Below are 21741 nucleotides of genomic sequence, written 5' to 3' on the forward strand. Positions count from 1 at the left end.
TGCTAGATGCTTTCTAAAATATGTGTAAAAATCCCATTAACACTTTACCGAATTAAATCTTTTTCTGTTTTCAGAGCCTTAATTAGAGGCTTATGTCCCCATTTATGCCATGATTTACAGCCCACTTAGCTCTAATTTTTGTGTAATTTTGACAAGGGCCATATTACTTTATACTTTTACTTAAATTATGCAAAATCATTATAAGAGGGGAAAAAGGCATCCCCGGAAAAGATTGCAGCAGTATTAAGTAAATAAGTCAGAAAGAAATACGCTCTCCTTTCTATAGCTTGTAGATCCTTCCTTTCTATGAATTTAGATAATTTTCTGAAATGAGAAGTCTCAAAGGAACAGATCCTGTTTCACTGTCACTGGACAAAATAAAAATCACTAACAAAATTAACAAGATCATATACCTGGAAAGAGAAGGCCATTTTAATATGGGTATTTTAATTTAAATTATGAGTATTCTCTTCACCTAGTATCACATAGGCTGAAAAAAATCACATATGCCAATAATAAAGTATCAAATTCAATCCCATTAAAGTTGTGGTGATGAAGTAGTATAAAATAGTATAATAATTACACAAATTGTTATCATCTTATTAAGTTCTGCAAAATTTTAGAATTTCAACATCTTTAATTGAACACTTCTGTTCTAAATACTATTTGGATGTTAATAAGAAGCATGCCTATTTTGCCCTCCTCCTGCAAAGCTTTCTAAATGACTGACTTTTCTAAAGGTAATGCCTTCCAGGAGTTTTCCCTCTAAAGATCACTTCTCTCATCTCACAGAGGTTCATTATGTTCTTTTCCTTTTCAATGAGCTTTAACATCAAAATGTTGTTTTCTGGGAAAGCAATTCATGTTAGGATGATTCAAAGAAGAAATATACACAGAATTCTAAATGAAGGATGTCCCCCAAATATTGGGTTTTATTTTGCAATTATGTAGATATTTGTCAGCAGTGAATTATTTTCTCCCTGTTTCCTTCTGTGTCCATTGTAACTCATTCCTCCCAGCCTTTTCTAATGGGAGAGGTTAATAGAATATAATGGGCACAGTGACATTTAATAGTTACTTGTTAGATACTGGTATTTTTTTTAGAAACTGGTATTTAGTAAGCTCTTGACTACAACTGCGGAGCTCAAAAGATGGGCAAGAGTTGAAGGTACATGCACCATTAAAAAATGCCCAAAATACTGACAGCAAACTGAAACCAAATTAGCCCACATTTGGAACTTCCCTGCTGGTCCAGTGGTTAAGACTTGGTGCTTCCAATGCAGGGGGTATGGATTCTCTCCCTGGTTGGGAAACTAAGATCCAACATGCCCCATTGTGTGGCCAAAAGAAAAAAGTCCACACTTGTTGTCTATGAATCACTTGCCATTAATACTTCCTACCAAGTGGGACATTACTGACTTTGATTTGTATCTGTTTCTGGTAGAGCAATGGCTGAAGAAATTATAAATCTCTAAACACCATTGTTTGCTGAATCCGACTTTTTGGTTTTGTGACTATTCCCATCTGTGAAGTCCTTTGCCATGTGAAGAATTCACTTTGACAAATTCTTCCTCTTAAGCTGGCAGCCCTTTGCCCCCTGGAAGTTCCACAACCTTTTGCCAGCATCCAGCCCCTGTGTGATCAAGAGTGAAAATTAATTTTAATTTCAGCCTATGAAAAATATAATTAGCAAGGGGAATCTGCTGCCAAAATAAATTATGCCCCTCATTTCCATAGGCAAATGGATTTTTTTAATTACTCACCACTTTGTATTGAAATCTATTTGTATGGATAATTAGAGCTGACAAGTGTGCCATTCTAAGACACTATCCTATTTTCCATTCCTTTGTTGATTCTTCATCCATCCCCTTCCAATTCAAAATTTGCCCTCATAGGTCATTTGCTCCTCATGGGTCATCTGCTCCTCATGGATCGTTAGCCCAGAGGAGCTGAAGGAACTAGAGGCCTGACTACAAGCCCAGTTCCTCTGATAAATACCCAAGAGGCCGCATTTAGCATTTGCTGTTAAGCACTTAATTCCATAGCAAAGTTCTGACAAGGAGCTAACAGGTAGGAACTCAAGATGGCTTTATTTTCCTTCTTAAATATGATACTTAAACAGAAGTGGTGGTGAAGTTCCACAGAAGACACTGGGAAGAGAAACGGGGCACTTATACACACACACACACACACACACACACACACACAGAAAATTTTTTGCTACTCTTAAATGAAAATATGGTTTTTGTGTATTTGAAATACTGCCTACCTAATTGCTAGACACTAAGAAAGATACAGTAGTTCTTGGGAAGTTCTGGAAAGGATGAATGTGACCATATGGTACACTCTGAAAAAATTAAATTACAGCGATGAATAGGGGTCAAAAGTGCCCATTCTTAAAACTGAAATTCTTTTATAACCTTAAAGAGATCACCAACCTTCTCTAAGCCTCTTTTGCTTTAACTCCCAAGATGATAACCTTGTTCTAATTACTGGATTCTTTTGTTCGGTATTTCACAGACTGACGGAGATGTTGACTCATCCACCTTGCAGCACCCCATTCAAGTTTAAAATTGGTTGGTTTAGAAAAACCCAAAGGAAATACTATTTTACATAACAGGTGTGGGAAAATATGGAACATCCTGTCATAAGTGTTGGAATGGTTTGAAAATATAAATAGACTTCCTTGATATTTCTATAAATGAGGATAGAAATTTCCTGTTGAATTCTTAATGGAAATGAAGGTGTTTGGATCTCCCTCCTTTTGGGTTTCTTGGCAGCTTTGTTACAAGAGGTCACTGAGCTAGGTGAACTTTGGAAGGCAAATAAGTAATATAGTCTTGTTGGTGCTCACAGAGATGTTCCTCTCTGCCTTCCATAAATACTAGAAACAGAGCTGGTTGATCGTTCCCTTACTCCCTAACTCCCTTTCTCCAGATGTGCTAACAAAACAGTGCCAACAGCAGACAGATGATGGGGAGAAAAAGAGATGAAGCATGGCCTCTGGATACTCAGCCCTTAGCACACTCTCCTTGTGAGGGTTCAAATAGCCATTGACAAACCCCCTTGAGTGTGCCATCTTCTGGCTATTAGTATGTATGGATCACGCACCAGTTACTTCTGTTATTGGAACCATAGTCATGAAATGTAAATAATTGTTCTTATTCCATTAATTATGAAAAGTAAGAGATAAAAAGTAGAAATCTAAGTCTAGCTCAAGATCAGTTTACAAGTATATGACTTTCTATGTTGTAAGTATAAAATAATGGTTTCTCAGCCTTCAACTTGAACCCCTGAAGAAATTCACTGACAACCTCTAGTGAACCGCCACTACATTCATTGCACGGTTCACGTTAGTATCACTGGGTGGCTGGAATGCACTTTCAAAGAGATTTTCAGGATCATTCTGCCAAGGACCATGGCTATCTTGACCCTTTGGCCAAGCTTACACTGACATTGTTCAGTGGAAATTGGAGAATAACAAAATTTCACCAAATGAACACAAATCTGAAACCAGATTTGCTGTGTTTGAATCTGGGTTTCACCACCTGGACAACTGCTTATCTTTTCTGTTTCTTCAGGGCCCTTATGTCCAAAACGGAGCTAACAATAGCACTTAACCTCTTAGCATTGTGAGGATTATGAGAGAATAGGTGTGAGGAGCTTAAACAGCTCCTGATGCATAGTAGTTAAGCATTGGCTGTTTTTATTACTACTGCTACTAGACTGGGATGTACGGGGCATGAGTTTTAGTTCCAGTGTTGGCATTTATGGTATCTTTAAAGAAAGTAGCTGGATTTCAAAATTGTCATTTGTGAAATACTGTGATTTTATTAGATTCTTGCTCAAGTTCCATCTGGTACTCCTCTGAATATCCCAGCTGAAATATAAGGAGGGTGTTTTTGACATGAAAAAGATCTAAATAAATGTATCACCATCCTAGTTCACTGAGCACGCATCATAGTCACCTCACATTTCATTCTGGAAAGAGCAACAACAAAATAACATTTTCTTAGAGTTATATTCTAGGAAAAGGTCAAAAGATCTAAGTGTATTTCTTTATTCTCATTAAAATAACTTGTGGGGTAGTCACTGTCCCTGGAAGAATTATGTTTCCTTAGACTTAATTTTTCCTAATAGCTTTGTTACTGACTTTATTAACTATTAAAAAAAAAAAAGAAGAAGAGGAAGAAGAACCTAAAGCTGTTATCTCGAAAATCTTTGCAGAATCAGATGCCCTGTAAGAGCTGGGGTTATATTTCTGAAAATATGCTCTTATAATTAAAACTTGTAATAACGCCAAGCAGTAGAGTAGGGTAAAATGAACTAAAGAAAATATATGTGTATATATGAACATATACTCAGACACATACATACCCATGTTTGTTATATAATGCACCAATATTCTGAGGATTACAAAATCAATTTAATATAACACATAAGAACTCATAGTATTTCCTTGTTTCTGCAGATAAGAGAGGCAAATGAACACCTGCAAGAGGATGAAGAAGATACAGTTGCAGATTCTGCATTTCAGAGCCATACCATAGGTAAAAATTCATGGCTCCATACGTCTTTAACTGACATTTTCTACATGCAACCTTATTTCAGAGAGGGCATGTTCTTAAAGAACATGTCTCATGCCCGCTTATACCAGGATAGGATTTTAACTTCTGATTATTGGTTATCTTTATCTTAAATATTGGAAACTACCATAAAATAAATGGGTCAAAGCACAGCCTATGAAGAAAACATAGGTGTTTACAAATGGAAACTAAGGTGAGACCTTGTCAATATACAATGAAAATGATACTGATGTAAAAAATTTCTGAGGAGAAAATCAACTTTGAATTGATCCAGTTTCTACTGGCTTGAAATGTGGAGTAGTAACTTTCTTATATTGAACACTTTTTTTAATTGAATATGTTTTACCCAGAGAACTAAATAGATACTGTTGTTGTTTAGCTACTCAGTCATGTCTACTCTTTGTGACCCTATGGACTGTAGCCCACCAGCCTCCTCTGTCCATGGGATTTTCCAGGCTAGAATACTAGACTGGGTTGCCATTTCTTTCTCCAGGGGATCTTCCTGACCCAGGGATCAAACCTGTGTCTCCTGTGTTGGCAGGTGGACTCTTTACCACTGAACCACATGGGAAGCCCCAGATTAAGTATTTACAGCTTGCCAAAATCTCCAACTCACTCATTTTCTTTACATTTCTATTAGAACCCTGATTATGGGTAGTCCTGTCTCAGAGACATATTTGGCTTGTCAGCTCTGTCCTAGAATTTTGCATGAGCCTACATTGAAAGGACTCAGGTTTCTAATACAGAGGGATTTTCTCAGCCTGTTTCCATCAGCCAGGAGGTAACTGGTAATAGAATAGCTGTCTATGACCGTGATCCTTGTCAGGAAATAGAAGATGTGATAACAGCTCTAGGCCACCTTGGACGTTTGCAAAATTAATTGTTCTTTGGGCTCTAGAAATAGCTGTGAATGTAAGCATGCTAATTTAGTTTTACAAAAAACTTCAAAGCACGAAGAGTCATTTTTTCAAATCACATTTGGGTGTATAGACAGTACCAATTATTGTACTCTGGGCTAGGACAGCCCCACAGATGTCGGTTTCTGTTATCATCAGTATTCACTGTGCCTCTTCCTGTTCTTTCCCTGGAGTACTTTTAGCTGCCAACTCTCAGTGTCTCATCACTCCTGGCTCCATGTTGGTATGTTCTGCAGCTGTTTTTCTAGCTTACCCAGCTGTCTTCTTCCAGCTACAATTTACAGTTTATCTCAGAGATTTATTGTACCCCCAAAGTTTAATAAGATTGGCACACCATTGTTACTCTTTTCTGGTGTAATTGGGAATATAGAAGTCTTAACAAACAACAGAATGAGTGGAATCTGAATATTTTTATTCCAGAAAGACATCCTTTAGTACAGTTGTCAATGTAAAATGCTTAAATTAGTATCAGTTCTACATAGTTAGCTAATATGCAAGTTAAATATTATTCAACAACCTTCAAAACTGGCACTGTGTAAAGCCCCACTGAGTCATCATTTTTCTATAATGAAGTGTTCTTGGGATTTTACAGTAACATATATAAAGTTAGAGGCTGCATTTTGTTCGAGAGAGCTATAGTTATCTGGGTACTTTCTAGAGACTAGCAATCCTTTAGATCTATACTGTTTGACATGATAGCCAGTAGTCAAATGTAGTTGAGACTCAAATTTATTTAAACTACATAAAATTAAAAATTCAGCCCCTCAACTGAATTTTTCAGTTGCATTAGCCACTTTTCAAGTGTTCAGTGGCCACATATTCTGTATGGCCTGTATGAACATGTCCATCATCACACAAAATTCTTCTGAAAAGTGCTGGTTTAGAATACTCTCCTGGAAGAAAATTTGAACTCTGTTTCTGACAGAGGAATGACTTGGTCTTCACATAATTGTAGACTCGTCTCCTCAAACTAGTGGCGATCTATCTGAACAAGCTGCTATTGGCAGCAAGTAACAACAAAACTGACTAGCCATGACTTAAGTAATAAAGTCACTGAATCATCTTATGTAATTAAAAGTCTGAAGGAAGGCAAACATAAAAGAGGAGCCGCAGCTCAGCAATGCTATCTAAAGCCCTGTTTATTTGGATTTTTTTGTCCTCATCCTTGTCACTTCTGGTTGAAAATTGATTCCTACCACTCTAGGTATCCCACCTATATTCAAGACATAAAGTGTAAGGAAAATTAAAAATTTTTCAGAATCCTCCCCACTATAGACCTAATATTACATGTCATCAATGAGAACCTGATCATAAAGCCAATCTTAGGTGCACAGGAAGCTGGGAAGGTCAGTATGTTGCTTCCCAGCCCCTGTTGCATGAGACAGCAGAGAGAAGAGGGGTGAAAATGTTCTCTGAGTTAGACAATCAATAAGACAATCAATAATATTACCACAGGCCTTTTAAAAAGTTCATCCATTTCAAGACCGAGTGACATTCTATAAATCAAGTGGTTATTTATCTTTATTGCACAAAAATGACTGAAAAAATATTTTAGCACCCGAAAATCCCAAAGTTCTTCATTTTGTCTAAGCTGTGTTATCACATATCTTCCCAATACTTACAACCATCGTATATTTCCAATTTTCTCAGCAACTGAGCAAATCTAAATATGGTCTTAAAACCAAGCAGCTGCTAATATCTTTGACAAAGAACAACAATCAGAAAATCTGTGAAACTGAATGTTTATATTTCTGTGGTTAAGGGTAATCATATCAGTTTAATCAAAATGGTATGAGTTGATTACAAAACAAGATATTGTTAACTTGTTCTATATTGAAATTCAAGATTCATGAATGAAGTAATACAACTAGATTTTTTTCTTTAAAATCACCCTAATAAATATCAGACTTACATGTTAATAAGCAACAAGCAAATGACCATACTAGCCTAATAGAAGTATTAACATGAATGATCACAAACACCAGTTGTTCTTTCTTGCTGTTTAATTGATTCACCCAGTGTATTACACTAATTATCCAATAAGATTAAATGATCAGTAGGAATTCAAATAACATTACCTGATATTAAAAACATCAGCTAATGATAGCATCAAAAATAATCTAAGAGGAGACAGAGGATTTGGAAATTCCTTTAAAGAGGAAGAGATGTCTTTTGAGGAATTTGAGGAAGAAGCGAAGCAGAATTAGTGATAACCAAGAAAACAAGGCTTCATGGTAAGCTCTTGTGAAGTGAAAGATGTGTGGTATTTCCTTAAATCTAAAAGAGTTGTTACGGAGTGGAAGTTTGCATGCTCAACACACAGTGAGGCCGACAAGGCAAAACATCTGAGTTTGGAGCAGAGAAAGGTTTATTGCAGGGCCCTGCAAGGAGATGGGTTTCTTGTGCCTAATAAGACCCCAAACTCCTGGATGGTATTCAGCAAAGCACTTTTAAAGGCCAGGAGAGGGAGGGCTGTGGTTAGTTGTTGAAGACTCCTTGGTCTCGGAATCAAGAAGACCGAGACCAGCTTTGTTCTTGCAGCTGTCCACATAGGTCAGATCACAATATTCCTGTTAAACCTCCAACAAGACAAATATTATTCTCTGCTCTGCAACTTTCTATCTCTGTATGAATGGACCCTGAAAGGTCAGAGTCTTGAGAATAGGCTATTCTATATATTTCAAGGTATAGGTAACTGTGCTTTTATAGAAGGTGCAGAGCCAGCATGACTAAGCTTGGGAAAATGAACAGACCTAATATGGAGTCAGATTTGTTCTTCCCTGTTACAGAGTTACAGAGAACAATTTGTCCAGTAGCACAGTGGGCAAATGTTCCAGTGCCTCATTGTGGAACACAATTTGTTTACTCTCCTTTATCGGCTATGTATACTCCTAGTCTCTTCTAAAGGACCCCTTCTGTCTCCCACTACCAGAGGAGAGTGTGACAAGGGACGTGATCTAGTTCTGAGGATCTTGAGGATCAAGTTTTCTTTGTTTAGCTCTATAAAGTTGCCTTGGTGCTGTCCTGCCCAACTCAGTAATTGCCTCCAAGAGCTCTCCTGTTGTCCTTCTTCATCACTCCCCAAATAGTCTTACAGCAGCTAATATGCTAGCAGGAGGATTGTGGATGCTCAGTAAGTACCCACTTTGACTTACTTAACAGACCATACATCACTTTATTTCCATTTCCCCAAGGTGTCTTGCTTTCTTATTCCTTGTGTCCATATAAACTTTAGCTGTCTAATCTGGTAAACTTACGCATGTCAGTAAGTTAGATTAAACAGCTATTTTTTTTCAGATGATGTATTTGCATTATAACAGGGACTCAAGAAAAATTCTACCTCTAGTTAAGAGGAACTCTGGGGAGCTAACATTTCAGGCACACACTGATTTGAGCAAATTATAGGGTGAGGAAGAAAGGACAGGAATTAACCTGACTTCAGACAATGAAGAGCACAAGAAGCAGTGTAGCGAGGAAATGAGTTATTTTGCTGTGTATAAAACCCTACTTTGCATAATGGCCTGCCTGAAAGTGAAGAAGTAAGACAAGGCCATGCTGAGCCAAATAGAGAAGATTTGAACCTCCTGGTACAATGGCCATTTTTACCTCTGTAGCACACAGAACTAGTTCTTGTAAGTTCTGACTGTCCAACCATAAAGCACCTAATCCATGATAGTAATGTGTCTGGTCTGGAGTCTGGTAGAAATAGAAGGGATAAAAGAGTCAAATGATTTACAGTTATCATTGTTGAGGAATCTTTACACCAGACTGCAATGAAGGGCGACAAATACAGCATCTCTTTTACCCAGTAGAAGAGAGAAGACCTGACCTGATGTTGATATATCTGTATCTGTGGTTCTTCAAGTGATAGGGAGGGTCTCACAGATTCTTGAATCAAGTACCTCAGTTACCTGGAAAATAAGAACATGAGCCTATTATCTCATCTGAAAGGAAAGAACTCCATAATCTGTTCAATACTTTATTGTATTAAAGTCCTAATGTGATTTGGTTAGGGGCTTCTCAGATGGAACAGCAGTAAAGAATCCGCCCTGCTAATGCAGGAGACACAGACACAATTTCGATTCCTGGGTCAGGAAGACCCACTAGAGTAGGAAATGGCAACCACTCCGGTATGCTTGCCTGGAAGAGCCCACAGACAGAGGAGCCTGGCGGGCTGCAGTCCATGGGGTCCCAAAGAGTTGGACACAACTGTGCAACTGAGCATGCACGCACAATATGGTCAGTGGTGGTTGTCCATACATGGATTATACAGTTTCATTAGCTAGATCACAGTTATTTTTAAATCCAAGACTGGATTTCCCTACTTGTTAGCACCAGTAGGACTAGGTTCATATGGGAGGGAAAGGAACTCAAATTACAGTAATTTATTTGAATAAGAACAGAAGTTTCTTTCTGTCACACATGACAGGGCACGGGGAGGTGGTTCAGGCTGATAGTACAGCCTCAGCCTCCTCCTGTTTCATTCTCTGCTTCATATGGTCTCCATTCCCAAGGCCACTTTCTGGCTCAAGATGACTATTAAAAAACCATCCTTTATGTCCACTTTCCAACCCACAGGAAGGAAGAGCGATGAGGAAGGATATGGTCCATCTCTTTAAGAATACTTCCCATCGCTTGACCCATTCTTTGGGTAGCATTGCATTGGCTGGTACTTAGTCACACAGGAGAAGAAACGTTAATCCAGGCAGGAGGACATAGGTCCAGAACAAAAAACTTAAAATAAATGGAGCGTCTCGTAACTCTGGAAGAAAAAGACAATGAATATTAGAGGACATATAGCGATCTAACCTGCTTCTTGCCCCCTATCAAGGTTATCTTCTTGATAGTAACAAATAAATTTTCACTGTCATTTAAGAAGACCATAGGAAAATAAATTTCAAGAGTTGTTGGGAAAGATGTAATTAATTTCAATGATTTATGCTAGTTTTGCATGATCTGAACTACCACTGGTCTCTATTTGTACACTTCACTTTGACTAACTTTTTCAGGAAATGTATTGAACTTGAATTAGTTTGCCACCACCATATTTATGAACATATCACTGGTTAGCCACAAAGTTTAGAGGTTCAAATAAATTTTCTATGGAGTACAGTGCAGCTAGAATTTTCCTTTCTCTAAAATTAAAACCAGTAGGGCACCAGTACTGTAGCTGCCAATCCATTAAAGTCCTTGATAACTATCTGTCTTATTTCAAGACTATTACTAATTTTCCCCACTGAGAAAATTTGAAAAAGTTTGGCAATTTAATGTAGAGGGAATGACTTTCATATTACAAATTAAAATATCTCAGAAAGTTGATCAGATTTTCACAGCTTTTTGGGTGGAAGACCATTTGAGTCAAATGTCACATTTTGAATAGCACGCTGATATGTGTAGGCTTAATTGTAGAAAGAGTGAGCTGCTGATCATCAAAACAAACATGAGGGGGAAGTATAAAAGTTCTCAATAGCAATGTTGATAGATAATGTTCAGTTGACTAGTAACAGATTGGTTCTGAACTGGAAACTGCATGGATAGTAATGACTATGGATGAGGAATAGGGAGGAGTGATTTTACATAATTTAAATTGTTAATACTTCCCAGGATGATAATATTTCTGCATTTCCAAATATTACAAATGGCATTTCAGAGATATTACAGAGTAATAGCTTGGCCATGGAAGCTTCTATCATGGCTGCACTGAGTTTGTCCATTTATATGGACAAGCAACAAACTTCAGAGGGGAAGCTTTGCATCTGGCAGCCTGAAATATAAATCCCACGTGGCATGAAGGTAGACTCATGGAAACAGAACCATGTGGTTCCTTCTGGTTAAAAATGACTGAAGATAGTAATATTCATTCCCATCCATTGAGTGTCTCTTTTTCACCAAGCCCTATGCTTAGAACATTACCCATAATCCTTCTTGTTTCACTCTCTTGTGGCTGGTTCTCTGGTGTTGTCATCTATACACTTGCTGCTTGAGTGCTTCTCTCTAAATACCAGAGGTAATCATGAATGAGGCTTTGGTGGAGACTTCTGTATGGGTGGTGGTGTTCAGTCACTCAGTTGTGGCGAACTCTTTGCAACCCCACAGACTGCAGCACACCGTATTTCCGTGACCTTCACCATCTCCCAGAGCTTGCTCAGACTCACATCCATCAGGCCTGTGAGGCCATCCACCATCTTGTCCTCTGTCATCCCCTTCTCTTCCTGCCTTCAATCTCTCCAAGCATCCAGATCTTTTCTCATGAATCAGCTCTTCGCATCAGGTGGCCAAAGTATTGGAGCTTCAGCTTCAGCATCAGTCCTTCCAATGAATATTCAGGGCTGATTTCCTATAGGATTGACTGGTTTGACCTCCTTACAGTCCAAGGGACTCTCAACAGTCTTCTCCAACACCACAGTTTAAAAGCATCAATTCTTCGGCACTCAGCCTTCTTTGTGGTCCAACTCTCACATCCATACATGACTACTGGAAAAACCATAGCTTTGACTATATGGACCTTTGTTGGTAAAGTAATGTCTCTGCTTTTAATATGCTGTCTAGGTTGGTCATAGCTTTTCTTCCAAGGAGCAAGCATCTTTTAATTTCATGGCTACAGTCACCATCTGCAGTGATTTTGGAGCCCAAGAAAATAGTCTCTCACTGTGTCCATTGTTTCCCCATCTATTTCCCATGAAGTGATAGGAATGGATGCCATGATCTTTGTTTTTTTTTTTTAATGTTGAGTTTTAAACAAGCTTTTTCACTCTCCTCTTTCACTTTCATCAAGAGGCTCTTTAGTTCCTCTTCACTTTCTTCCATAAGGGTGGTGTCATCTGCATATCTGAGGTTGTTGATATTTCTCCTGGCAATCTTGATTCCAGCTTGTGCTTCCTCCAGCCCAGCATTTTGCATGATGTACGCTGTATATAAGTTAAATAAGCAGGATGACAATATGCAGGCTTGACCTACTCCTTTCCCAAATTGGAACCAGTCTAGTGTTCCATGTCAAGTTCTAACTGTTGCTTCTTCACCCGCATACAGGTTTCTCAGGAGGCAGGTAAGGTGATCTGGTATTCCCATCTCTGTAATAATTCTCCACAGTTTGTTGTGTTCCACACAGTCAAAGACTTTAGCGTAGTCAGAGAAGCAGAAGTAGATGTTTTTCTGAAATTCTCTAGCTTTTTCTATGATCCAGAGGATGTTGGAAATTTGATCTCTGGTTCTTCTGCCTTTTCTAAATCCAGCTTAAACATCTGGAGGTTCTCAGTTCATGTACTGTTGAAGCCTCCTTAGGAGAATTTTGAGCATTACTTTACTAGCGTGTGAGATGAGTGCAATTGTGCGGTACTTTGAGTATTCTTTGACATTGCCTTTCTTTGGGATTGGAATAAACTGACCTTTTCCAGTCCTGTGGCCACTGCTGAGTTTTCCAAATTTGCTGTCATATTGAGTGCAGCACTTCCACAGCATCATCTTTCAGAATTTGAAATAGCTCAGCTGGAATTCCAGCACCTCCACTAGGTTTGTTCACAATGATGCTTCCCAAGGCCCACGTGACTTCTCACTCCAGGATGTTTGGCTCTAGGGGAGTGATCACACTAACGTGGTTATCTGGGTCATGAAGATCTTTTTTGTATAGTTCTTCTGTGTATTGTTGCTACCTCTTCTTAATATCTTCTGCTTGTGTTAGGTCCATGCCGTTTCTGTCCTTTATTGTGCCCGTCTTTGCATTCAATGTTCCCTTGTTATCTCTAATTTTATTTAAGCGACCTCTAGCCTTTCCCATTCTATTGTTTTCCTCTATTTCTTCACATTTTTCACTCAGGAAGGCTTTTTTGGCTCTCCTTGCTATTCTTTGAACTCTGCATTCAAATGGATATATCTTTCCTTTTCTCCTTTGCCTTTAGCTTCTCTTCTTTTCTCAGCTATTTGTAAGGCTTCTGAGACAACCATTTTTCCTTTTTCATTTCTTTTTCTTAGGGATGGTTTTGATCACCGTCTCCTGTACAATGTTATGATCTTCTGTCCATAGTTCTTCAGGCACTCTATCAGATCTAATCCTTTGAATGTATTTGTCATTTCCACTGTATAATCATAAGGGATATAATTTAGGTCACACTTTAATGGCCTAGTGGTTTTCCCTACCTTCTTCAATTTAAGTCTGAGTTTGGCAGTAAGGAGTTCATGATCTGAGCCACAGTCAGCTCCCAGTCTTGTTTTTGCTGACTCTACAGAGCTTCTTCATTTTCAGCTGCAAGAATATAGTCAATCTGATTTCAGTATTGACCATCTGGTGATGTCCATGTGTATTCTCTTGTGTTGTTGGAAGAGGGTGTTTGCTATGATCAGTGTGTTCTCTTGGCAAAACTCTGTAGTCTTTGCCCTGCTTCATTTTGTACTCCAAGATCAAACTTGCTTTTTACTCCAGGTATCTCTTGACGTCCTACTTTTTCATTCCAGTCCCCTATGATGAAAAGGACATCTTTTTTTGGTGTTAATTCTAGAAGGTAGGTCTTCATAGAACTGTTCAACTTCAGCTTCTTCAGCAATAGAGGTTGGGGCATACACTTGGGTTATTATGATACTGAGTGGTTTCCCTTGGAAATGAACAGGGATCATTCTGTCATCTCATTTTTGAGATTGCATCCAAGTACTGCATTTTGGACTCTTTTGTTGACTATGAGGGCTACTCCATTTCTTCTAAGGGGTTCGTTCTCACAGTGGTAGATATAAGGGTCATCTGAATTAAATTCACCCATTCCAATCCATTTTAGTTCACTGATTCCTATAAATGTTGATGTTCACTCTTGCCATCTCCTATTTGAACACTTCCAATTGACCTTGATTCATGGACCTAACATTCCAGGTTCCTCTGCAATTATTGTTCTTTACAGCATCAGACTTTACTTTCACCACCAGACACATGTACAACTGGGCATTGTTTCCATTTTGGCCTGGCCTCTTCATTCCTTCTGGAGCTATTTCTCCACTCTTCTCCAGGGGCATATTGGGCACCTACCAACCTAGGGAGTTCATCTTTCAGTGTCATATTTTTTTTGCCTTTTCTGACTGTTCAGGGGGTTCTCAAGGCATGAATGCCAAATTTGTGAGCATGGTGATAGGCTATATCAGTCACTCAGTAGTGTTCAGTTCTTTGCAACCCAATAAACTGTAGCCCACCAGGCTCCTCTGTCCATGAAATTTTCCTGGCAAGAATCCTGGAGTGGGTTGCCATTTCCTCCTCCAGGGGATCTTCCTGACCCAGGAATGAAACCTACGTCTCCTGCATTGGCAGGCATATTTACCATTGAACCATCTGGAAAGCCAGTTTGTCAGCATACCAGATCATAGTATATGACTCCCCCTCTTATATTTCTTTTTTTTTTTTTCCACTAGAGAGATAGAGAGCTGTAGACTTTGAGTTGAAAGTGTGACTTTTTTTACTGCTATAAAATATTTCCTCTACAGATTGCACCAGTGAGCTGAGTTCTGTGTAGTTCAACAAGCCTGTATTGAGCATCTTCTTCCAGCCATGTCCTATGTTAGAGGTTGGAGATATGGAGGTGAATGATACATGGTACCCACACTCTATGAACTCCAGTCAAGTAAGGAAACAGAGAAGCAAACAAGTAATTCTGATACAGTATGGTCACAAATAAGATGGAAGCATGCTCTTCATACATATGAGTGCATAGAGCAAGGTGTCAAGCCCCTCCTGGGTGAAGCCAGGCATTTTGGTGTCCATCTGTAAGGAAAAGATAAGAGTGAGAGAGTAAGATACTGAATTTTAAGAGCATTCACCATTTATATCAGTGTTTCCCAAACTCAAATCTCAAGGTCTAGGAAGGAGAGCCAGTCATTACTATGTTGTAAACATCCCCAGGTGATGCCAGTGGGCAGCAAAGTTTGGGAACCACTTTCCTAAGGAGTAGGATTTCATCAGCAAAGGGGAGAGAGATATCCTTAAACTCAAGGTAAACAGCATATTTAAAGACCTGGAGATAGAAATATGGCACACCATAGGGAAGGGAGTCAACAAATGACCAGCTTGGCTAGGGTAGAGGGTAAGTTTTAAGGATGAAGTACAGATAAAAGGGCTTTTGTAGGATGGGACCAGATTATGGGAAACTTGAAAGCCAAGCCTGCATGTTTGAATTTAACCCTATAGACAACACATAGACAGTGGGAAAAAAATTAAAGACCAACATAATAAGAAGTGGTCATCCAATCACTATGATGCTCAGTCTTTGACTTTCAAAACAAAAACATGTCTTCATTTTCTCTCCCTTAGCCTTGGACCAACCAAATATACATCCTGTTTTCTCACAAGGGATATGCCATGATGAGTAGAGTTATATAGTCATGTAAAAGGATAGACTGCTAAGGTTACTACAGAGTTGCCAAAAGGTTGCTCCAAAAGAACTCTCCTGGAAATCTATCAGGGTAGGAAATCTATCACGATATTTATTATATAAATATCCTACCCACTGAGTGCAAGTGCTCAAGTCTCTTATTATATATACAGCTGGTGTTTGGGAGGGGTATCCACTGAGTGTCACTGACTGATAACCTCAGTGCATCTCTCAGATTAGCAACAGCAAGACCCTAGAAAAGTGAGCTCTGAGACTTGTCCATCCTCCTGCCAGTGAACTGAGAAGCACAAGAAGGCATGCTTGGGCGTTTAGGAGAGGTAAGGATGGTGCTCTTCCAACAGGGATCCCAGCTGCCAGGGCAGAAGTAGACATGAAGCCCCAGGGGGTGGCACGTGCTAGTAAGGCAAAAGATCCCATAGAACAGGTGATAAGTGGGTATGTTAAATAAGTTTTTTCTTTTTTCTCCCATGATTTTTCCAAGGCCTGTTGCTCTAGAGTACATCGCTGGGGAATCAGAAATAGCTGTATAGTTCCCTCAGTTTCTTGTTGTGGTTCAGTCACTAAGTCGTGCCTGACTCTTTGCATCCCCATGAACTACAGCACACCAGCCTTCCTTGTCCTCTACTATCTTCTGAAATTTGCTCAGATGCATGTCCATTGAGTGCGATTGCTATATATATCCAGAAGTGGAATTGCTAAACCACATGATAGTTTTGTTCTATTTGGAGATAAAATCACTATCTCAAAGAGGTAGCTGGACCCCCAGATGCACTGCAGCGTTGTTCACAATAGCCAAGATAGTATTGATCTGTTGATAGATGAACGAATAAAGGATTTGTGGTATGTATGTGTGTGTAGATGTGTGTGTGTGCACGCGTGTATAGTTTTATAGTCTTCACTTTACATGTAGAGTCTTACACACTATTCTTTAGTTTCGCTCACTGTACAAATAGAATCGTACTGTAAATATTCTATAGGTTGGCAATGTTGTTTTTGGAATGCATTGGTGATGGTTCCTGCAGTTGTAGTCCATTCGTTTTCATAGTTGTATAGTCCTCCATAGCAGAGAAATTTCAGATTTCATTTATTCTTTCTAATGTTAATAAACATTTGGGTTGTTTTCCGTTTTTTGCTATTATGACAGTGTTGCTAGTGTCACTGTGATGCATATTCCCTGATATACTTACCGAGGGTTTTTCTAGGTATGCATAGAAATAACTTTTTACATCACAAACCAGTACACCTCTGCATGTGTACCTATACATAAATGTAATCCAATGTTATATTCTTTTTTGCTAATTTGAAAACCACAGCAAATTACCAAGTAGCATGAAATCCAACAATGGGTTTCCTTATGGAGGGGAAGTGGTGGGAGAAGGAGGTAGTGGAAGGGGTGCAAGAGTGGCTTAAAAACACTGAGTTGTTGACCTTAGAGTTGGGATGGTTTCATCTCATCACAGGGCCTCTTAAGAGTGAGAGGAGGAAACAGAAGAGGGCCAGAGAAAAAGACGTATCAACAGAAACAGGGTCAGGAAGGTGCATTCATATGAGAAACCCACATTAATGGGATCTGAGTTTGACTCAGATCCCTTTTTGTTTTTTTTTAATCTATCACATTGGAAAAGCATAAGAAGTTTGAAGACAAAAACTTTGTTGGCAAGGATATGAAGAAAAAGGCATTGGATACGACAGATGAGAGGGTGCTAGTACAAGCTCTATGGATAAGTTTGCAATATCTAATAAAAGCCACACTTATTTAATGCTATTAAATAGAAATTCCAATCAAATAATTTATGCTACAGACATACTTGCCCATATGAGAAATAATGCATGCACTGAAACCTTATTTATAGTAACAGGAAAAAGTCATGAATGAACCAAATGTTCATTAGTATGGTACTGGTTAAATGTATTCTGATAATGGAATATAATATAGTTGTAAAAAAGAAATAAGGGGAACTTCCCTGGTGGTCCAGTGGTTAAGACTTTGCCTTCCAATGCAAGGGGTGCAGATTCAGTCCCTGGTAGGGGAGCTAAGATCCCACATGCCTGAGGACCAAAAACTCAAAATATAAAACACAAGCACTATTGTAACAAATTCAGTAAAGACTTTAAAAATGGTCCACATCAAAAAAACAACTTTAAAACCAAGGGAGATCTTTACTGATAAGAAACAATTTCTGAGCTATGTTATTAAATGAGAAGAGCAGGAACAGAATAATGCCTATAGTATGCTTGAATTTTTAAAAAGTAAAAAGGACTATAACACACATATATAGGTTTTAAAAAAGCTAAATGCAAGTGTGAATATGATTTTATACATGTACACACACATAATTGTTGGCATGAATAAAACTAGTAAAACACAAGAGGCCAGTACTGTTGACTGCCTCAAAGCAGACCTGGGTTTAAAGAACACAAAAATGAGAGAATGTTTTCAGTATATGCTGTTTTGTATCTTTTTAATTTTGCAGGCTTATAGTACCTTTTTAAAACATAAAATGTAAATTAAAGATTGTGCCTTAAAAAATAAACTGAGTTGTTAAGGCGCATATATGTATTCTTTTACAGTGGTGGTGATTTAAATGTAACTGTTTGCTGTATATACTCCTGTGTTCATAGTATATTTCATATTTGTTTTTAAAAGATAAGCAAAGTACAGTCTGAAACAAAGCACATGTATGGGCTGAATGGGACTTCCTTTTGCCCGGCTGACCTAGATCATCCATCCCCCACCTTCCACACTCTTCCTGTCTGCCCTCTGACCAGCTCATTAGCATCTCCAGAAGAGAGGTCAGCCAAGAGGAGAAAGAGCAGGAAAGGACACATCCCTGACCACCCATAGAAAGTTACATCATCAATTCTGAAGCTCATCAGGTGTCTGAGGAGTAAGTTGGAAACAGAGGTTGTGGACAACTCTTGAATCTTAATCTCTTGTTCTCCATGTTACCACAGATAATTCTGGGTTGATTAGATGTTATAGATAGGTTGAACTGTCAGTGCCGTCAGTGCTGTTGAAATCAGCAGTTCTTCCTAATCCTAAAGATAATTTAAAAAGAATTAGTAACTGAGAAGCAGCAATGATTAAAAAAAAAAAAAAACTTTTGCCAGACAGGCACTTGTAGCTTTTCAGAAGTCTATAGTCAAGCTGGGAAGGAAGATGCTTTCTTGACTGTAAGAACTCAATCACAGACACTTAGTGAAAAACCATCTCAATTAAGGTGATCTCTGTACTCCGTCCACCAGGATTCCCTATGATGTGTCCATTAAGTTTGGCACATTCAAGTTAATACCTTAGCTTGAGACAGGTGTAAAGGGCTAGATCAGGTGAGGGCTATGGCAAATTGTGGTGGCAGAAACTGAGTTGTGTAATGAAACATGCAACTGAGGGGAAAAAAGGTGGAAGGGTGATCTTGGGAACAGAACGCTCTTGACTTGAATGAATCCTTATTCAAGAAAGGTGCTAAGTTGCTTCAGTCATGTCCGACTCTTTGCGACCCTATGGACCATAGCCCTCCAGATATGTCTATGGAGTTCTCCAGGCAAAAATACTGGAGTGGTTTGCCATTTCCTTCTCTAGAGGATCTTTCCAACCCAGGGATCAAACTGGCATCTCTTAAGTCTCCTGCATTGGCAGGCAGGTTCTTTACCACTAGCGCTACCTGGGAAGCCCAGAAAAGAAAGAAAATGAATGTAAAGAAAGGAAAGCATTGCCATCAATCTGTTACAACACAGGGCAGACCTGGGCACTTTTTTAATGTCGCAGACATGCAACTGGGGTATAACTGCCTCAGAAGAAACACCTTCATTTTTGAAAATGGCCTGAGAAAATAACTCATCAGTGTCAGTCTTAATTTTGTTCATCAGCCCATTGATAGAATTTGAGAAGAGTCATTTAGCAATCTTCTTATCAGTGGTACAGTGCCTGCTCTTCTCATTTTACACAGGATCAGATAAAAGGATGATGTTTGCTTTATCTTTGCTTTGCCACCCTGCTGCCGCTAAAAGCTTTTCAGGAAAGGGGGAAGAATAAACTGAGAGGTTACCAGGTTATGAAACATTGTCACAGCCAAGCCAGGAGCATTGAATCAATTTCCAATATGTTTCTTATGTAGTTAAAACCTATACTCTGGAGATGTTATTGTTTGATTATAAAAGCATGAGAAATTTGAAGAGAGACTTTCTTGCCACTGTGATAAACAGTCTCTGCCTGTAACTCGATTGTGTCAACTCCCGGATGGAAGGGAAAAATGCTTTAAGGTGACTTTCTGCCCATTTGAAACTCATCCGTGTGTTCTGCCTTCAGAGCCCACTCGGAGGGAATTTTGTGTGTATGAGAACGCATTTGGAGTGTGTAGCTGCTGCCCTGCTTTCAAATGAGTGGATTGCATTTCCAAAGGTGTCATTTCCCCTTCCTTTTGACCCAGTCATCAAAAATCAAATATTTCCAAAAGTATGTACATATTCTTCTTCTTTAAAATAGATCTCTTTTCTGTGTAATTTATAATTTAAAAAGTGAAAGTACTTCCCGCATGCTGAGTTGCATACAATTGAATCTGATTTATAAAAAGAGAAAAAAATTGATAAGGAGGAGGCGGTGTGCTGAAGAAATGAATGGGGTGGGATCCAAAGTCCAGTTTGGGATTTTATGACTTAGTGTACAATGCTGCCTCTCTCTATTCCATAATCATCGAATGAAGGGCTTAGATGCTCTCTAATGTTTTTTTTTCTTGTCCAGAGTTCCCACATCTGAGGAGGAGGGTATACCTGAATTCACACATACCCATCCATGTCAAGTTCCCACCTCCCATGATTCTGTAAGAAAGTGGGTTTCAATCCCAGGATCCAAGCAAACTGGAAAAGTTGCAAAGCTTATCTAGCGATTTCTGGGCAGGCCTCAGACCCCCTTCCTAACAGTAGGGTCACCACTGGGTATTTGCCTAGACTTTTGCATCTTTGAGAGTGCTTCACTGGTCTCCTCAACAGAGTCTCCCAGTCTAGGGTTGGCAGTCGCATAAGGCAATCTCCATTTCTCCCTTTGCCACCTAACAGATACTGTGACCGTGAGTAAGTTCCTTCCTTACTTGAGTAAACCTCCTTCCCTCATGTGCCAAATGGAAAGCATCGCAAGACCTACTCAGAAGTATTGGTGAGAGCTTTGAGTTTTTACATATGAATGCTTGACACCAGGCCAGGAATTAGTAAGAGCTCCACTGTTGGTCTTCCTTGTTATTAAGAAGGTGAGGAAAAAATGTGGGTGGTGTGGATATCAGCTTTCTCTTTCCCTCCCTCCCTCCCTTCCTTCTAGTTGTACTCATTGCTGTGATTCATTACAGTGAAAGGATACACAGCAAAATCAACAGAGATATGGCCCATGGGGCAGCATCGGGAGGTAACAGTGCCCAGGGTTTTCTTCCTGGAAGTCACACAGGACACGCTCAGCTCCGCCAGTGACAAGCGATGATAATTCATGCAAAGTGCTAACTACCTGAGTTGGTGAGAGACTCAGAGCCCAGGGTTTTTACAGTCACCGTCTTGCCTCATGCCTTCAAAAATCCCAGTTCCCCAGAAGGGAAACCGTTATTCAGCATAAACCACATTGTTTGCATGAAACGTTCAGGCCCAGTAACTCTTATCTGTTAGGATGGTGAGAACTCTCTCAAAATGCAGGCTCCCAGGTGCTAGTAAAGGGTCCACCTTACTCACAGGTCTTTCTAAGGGTGAGTACTCTCAGACTTGCTCTGATAACTCTTCTGTGCACAATCCAGCACGTTGGCCCTGTCCAAAGCATCTTTATGGCAAAATTTTTACCAGTTGGACTCCCTTACAGTAGGATGAGACCAAACTGAAATTTTGACTTCAGCTTTTCCCTTTGGG

General features: G+C 39.2%; 1 protein-coding gene across 28 annotated transcripts in view; it reads left to right on the forward strand.

The window, feature by feature from the left end:
• Positions 1-21741, forward strand: part of NCKAP5 (NCK associated protein 5) — a 1152446-nt gene that overhangs the window by 1024287 nt on the left and 106418 nt on the right. For all 28 annotated transcript variants that reach the window (XM_060410117.1, XM_060410132.1, XM_060410119.1 and 25 more), the window contains one exon: positions 4472-4550. In XM_060410117.1, coding sequence (XP_060266100.1) covers positions 4472-4550 — 79 coding nt within the window. The remainder of the gene's footprint in view (positions 1-4471; positions 4551-21741) is intronic.

This window comes from Ovis aries, chromosome 2, assembly GCF_016772045.2.
Source record: "Ovis aries strain OAR_USU_Benz2616 breed Rambouillet chromosome 2, ARS-UI_Ramb_v3.0, whole genome shotgun sequence".
Taxonomy (NCBI): Eukaryota; Metazoa; Chordata; class Mammalia; order Artiodactyla; family Bovidae; genus Ovis; species Ovis aries.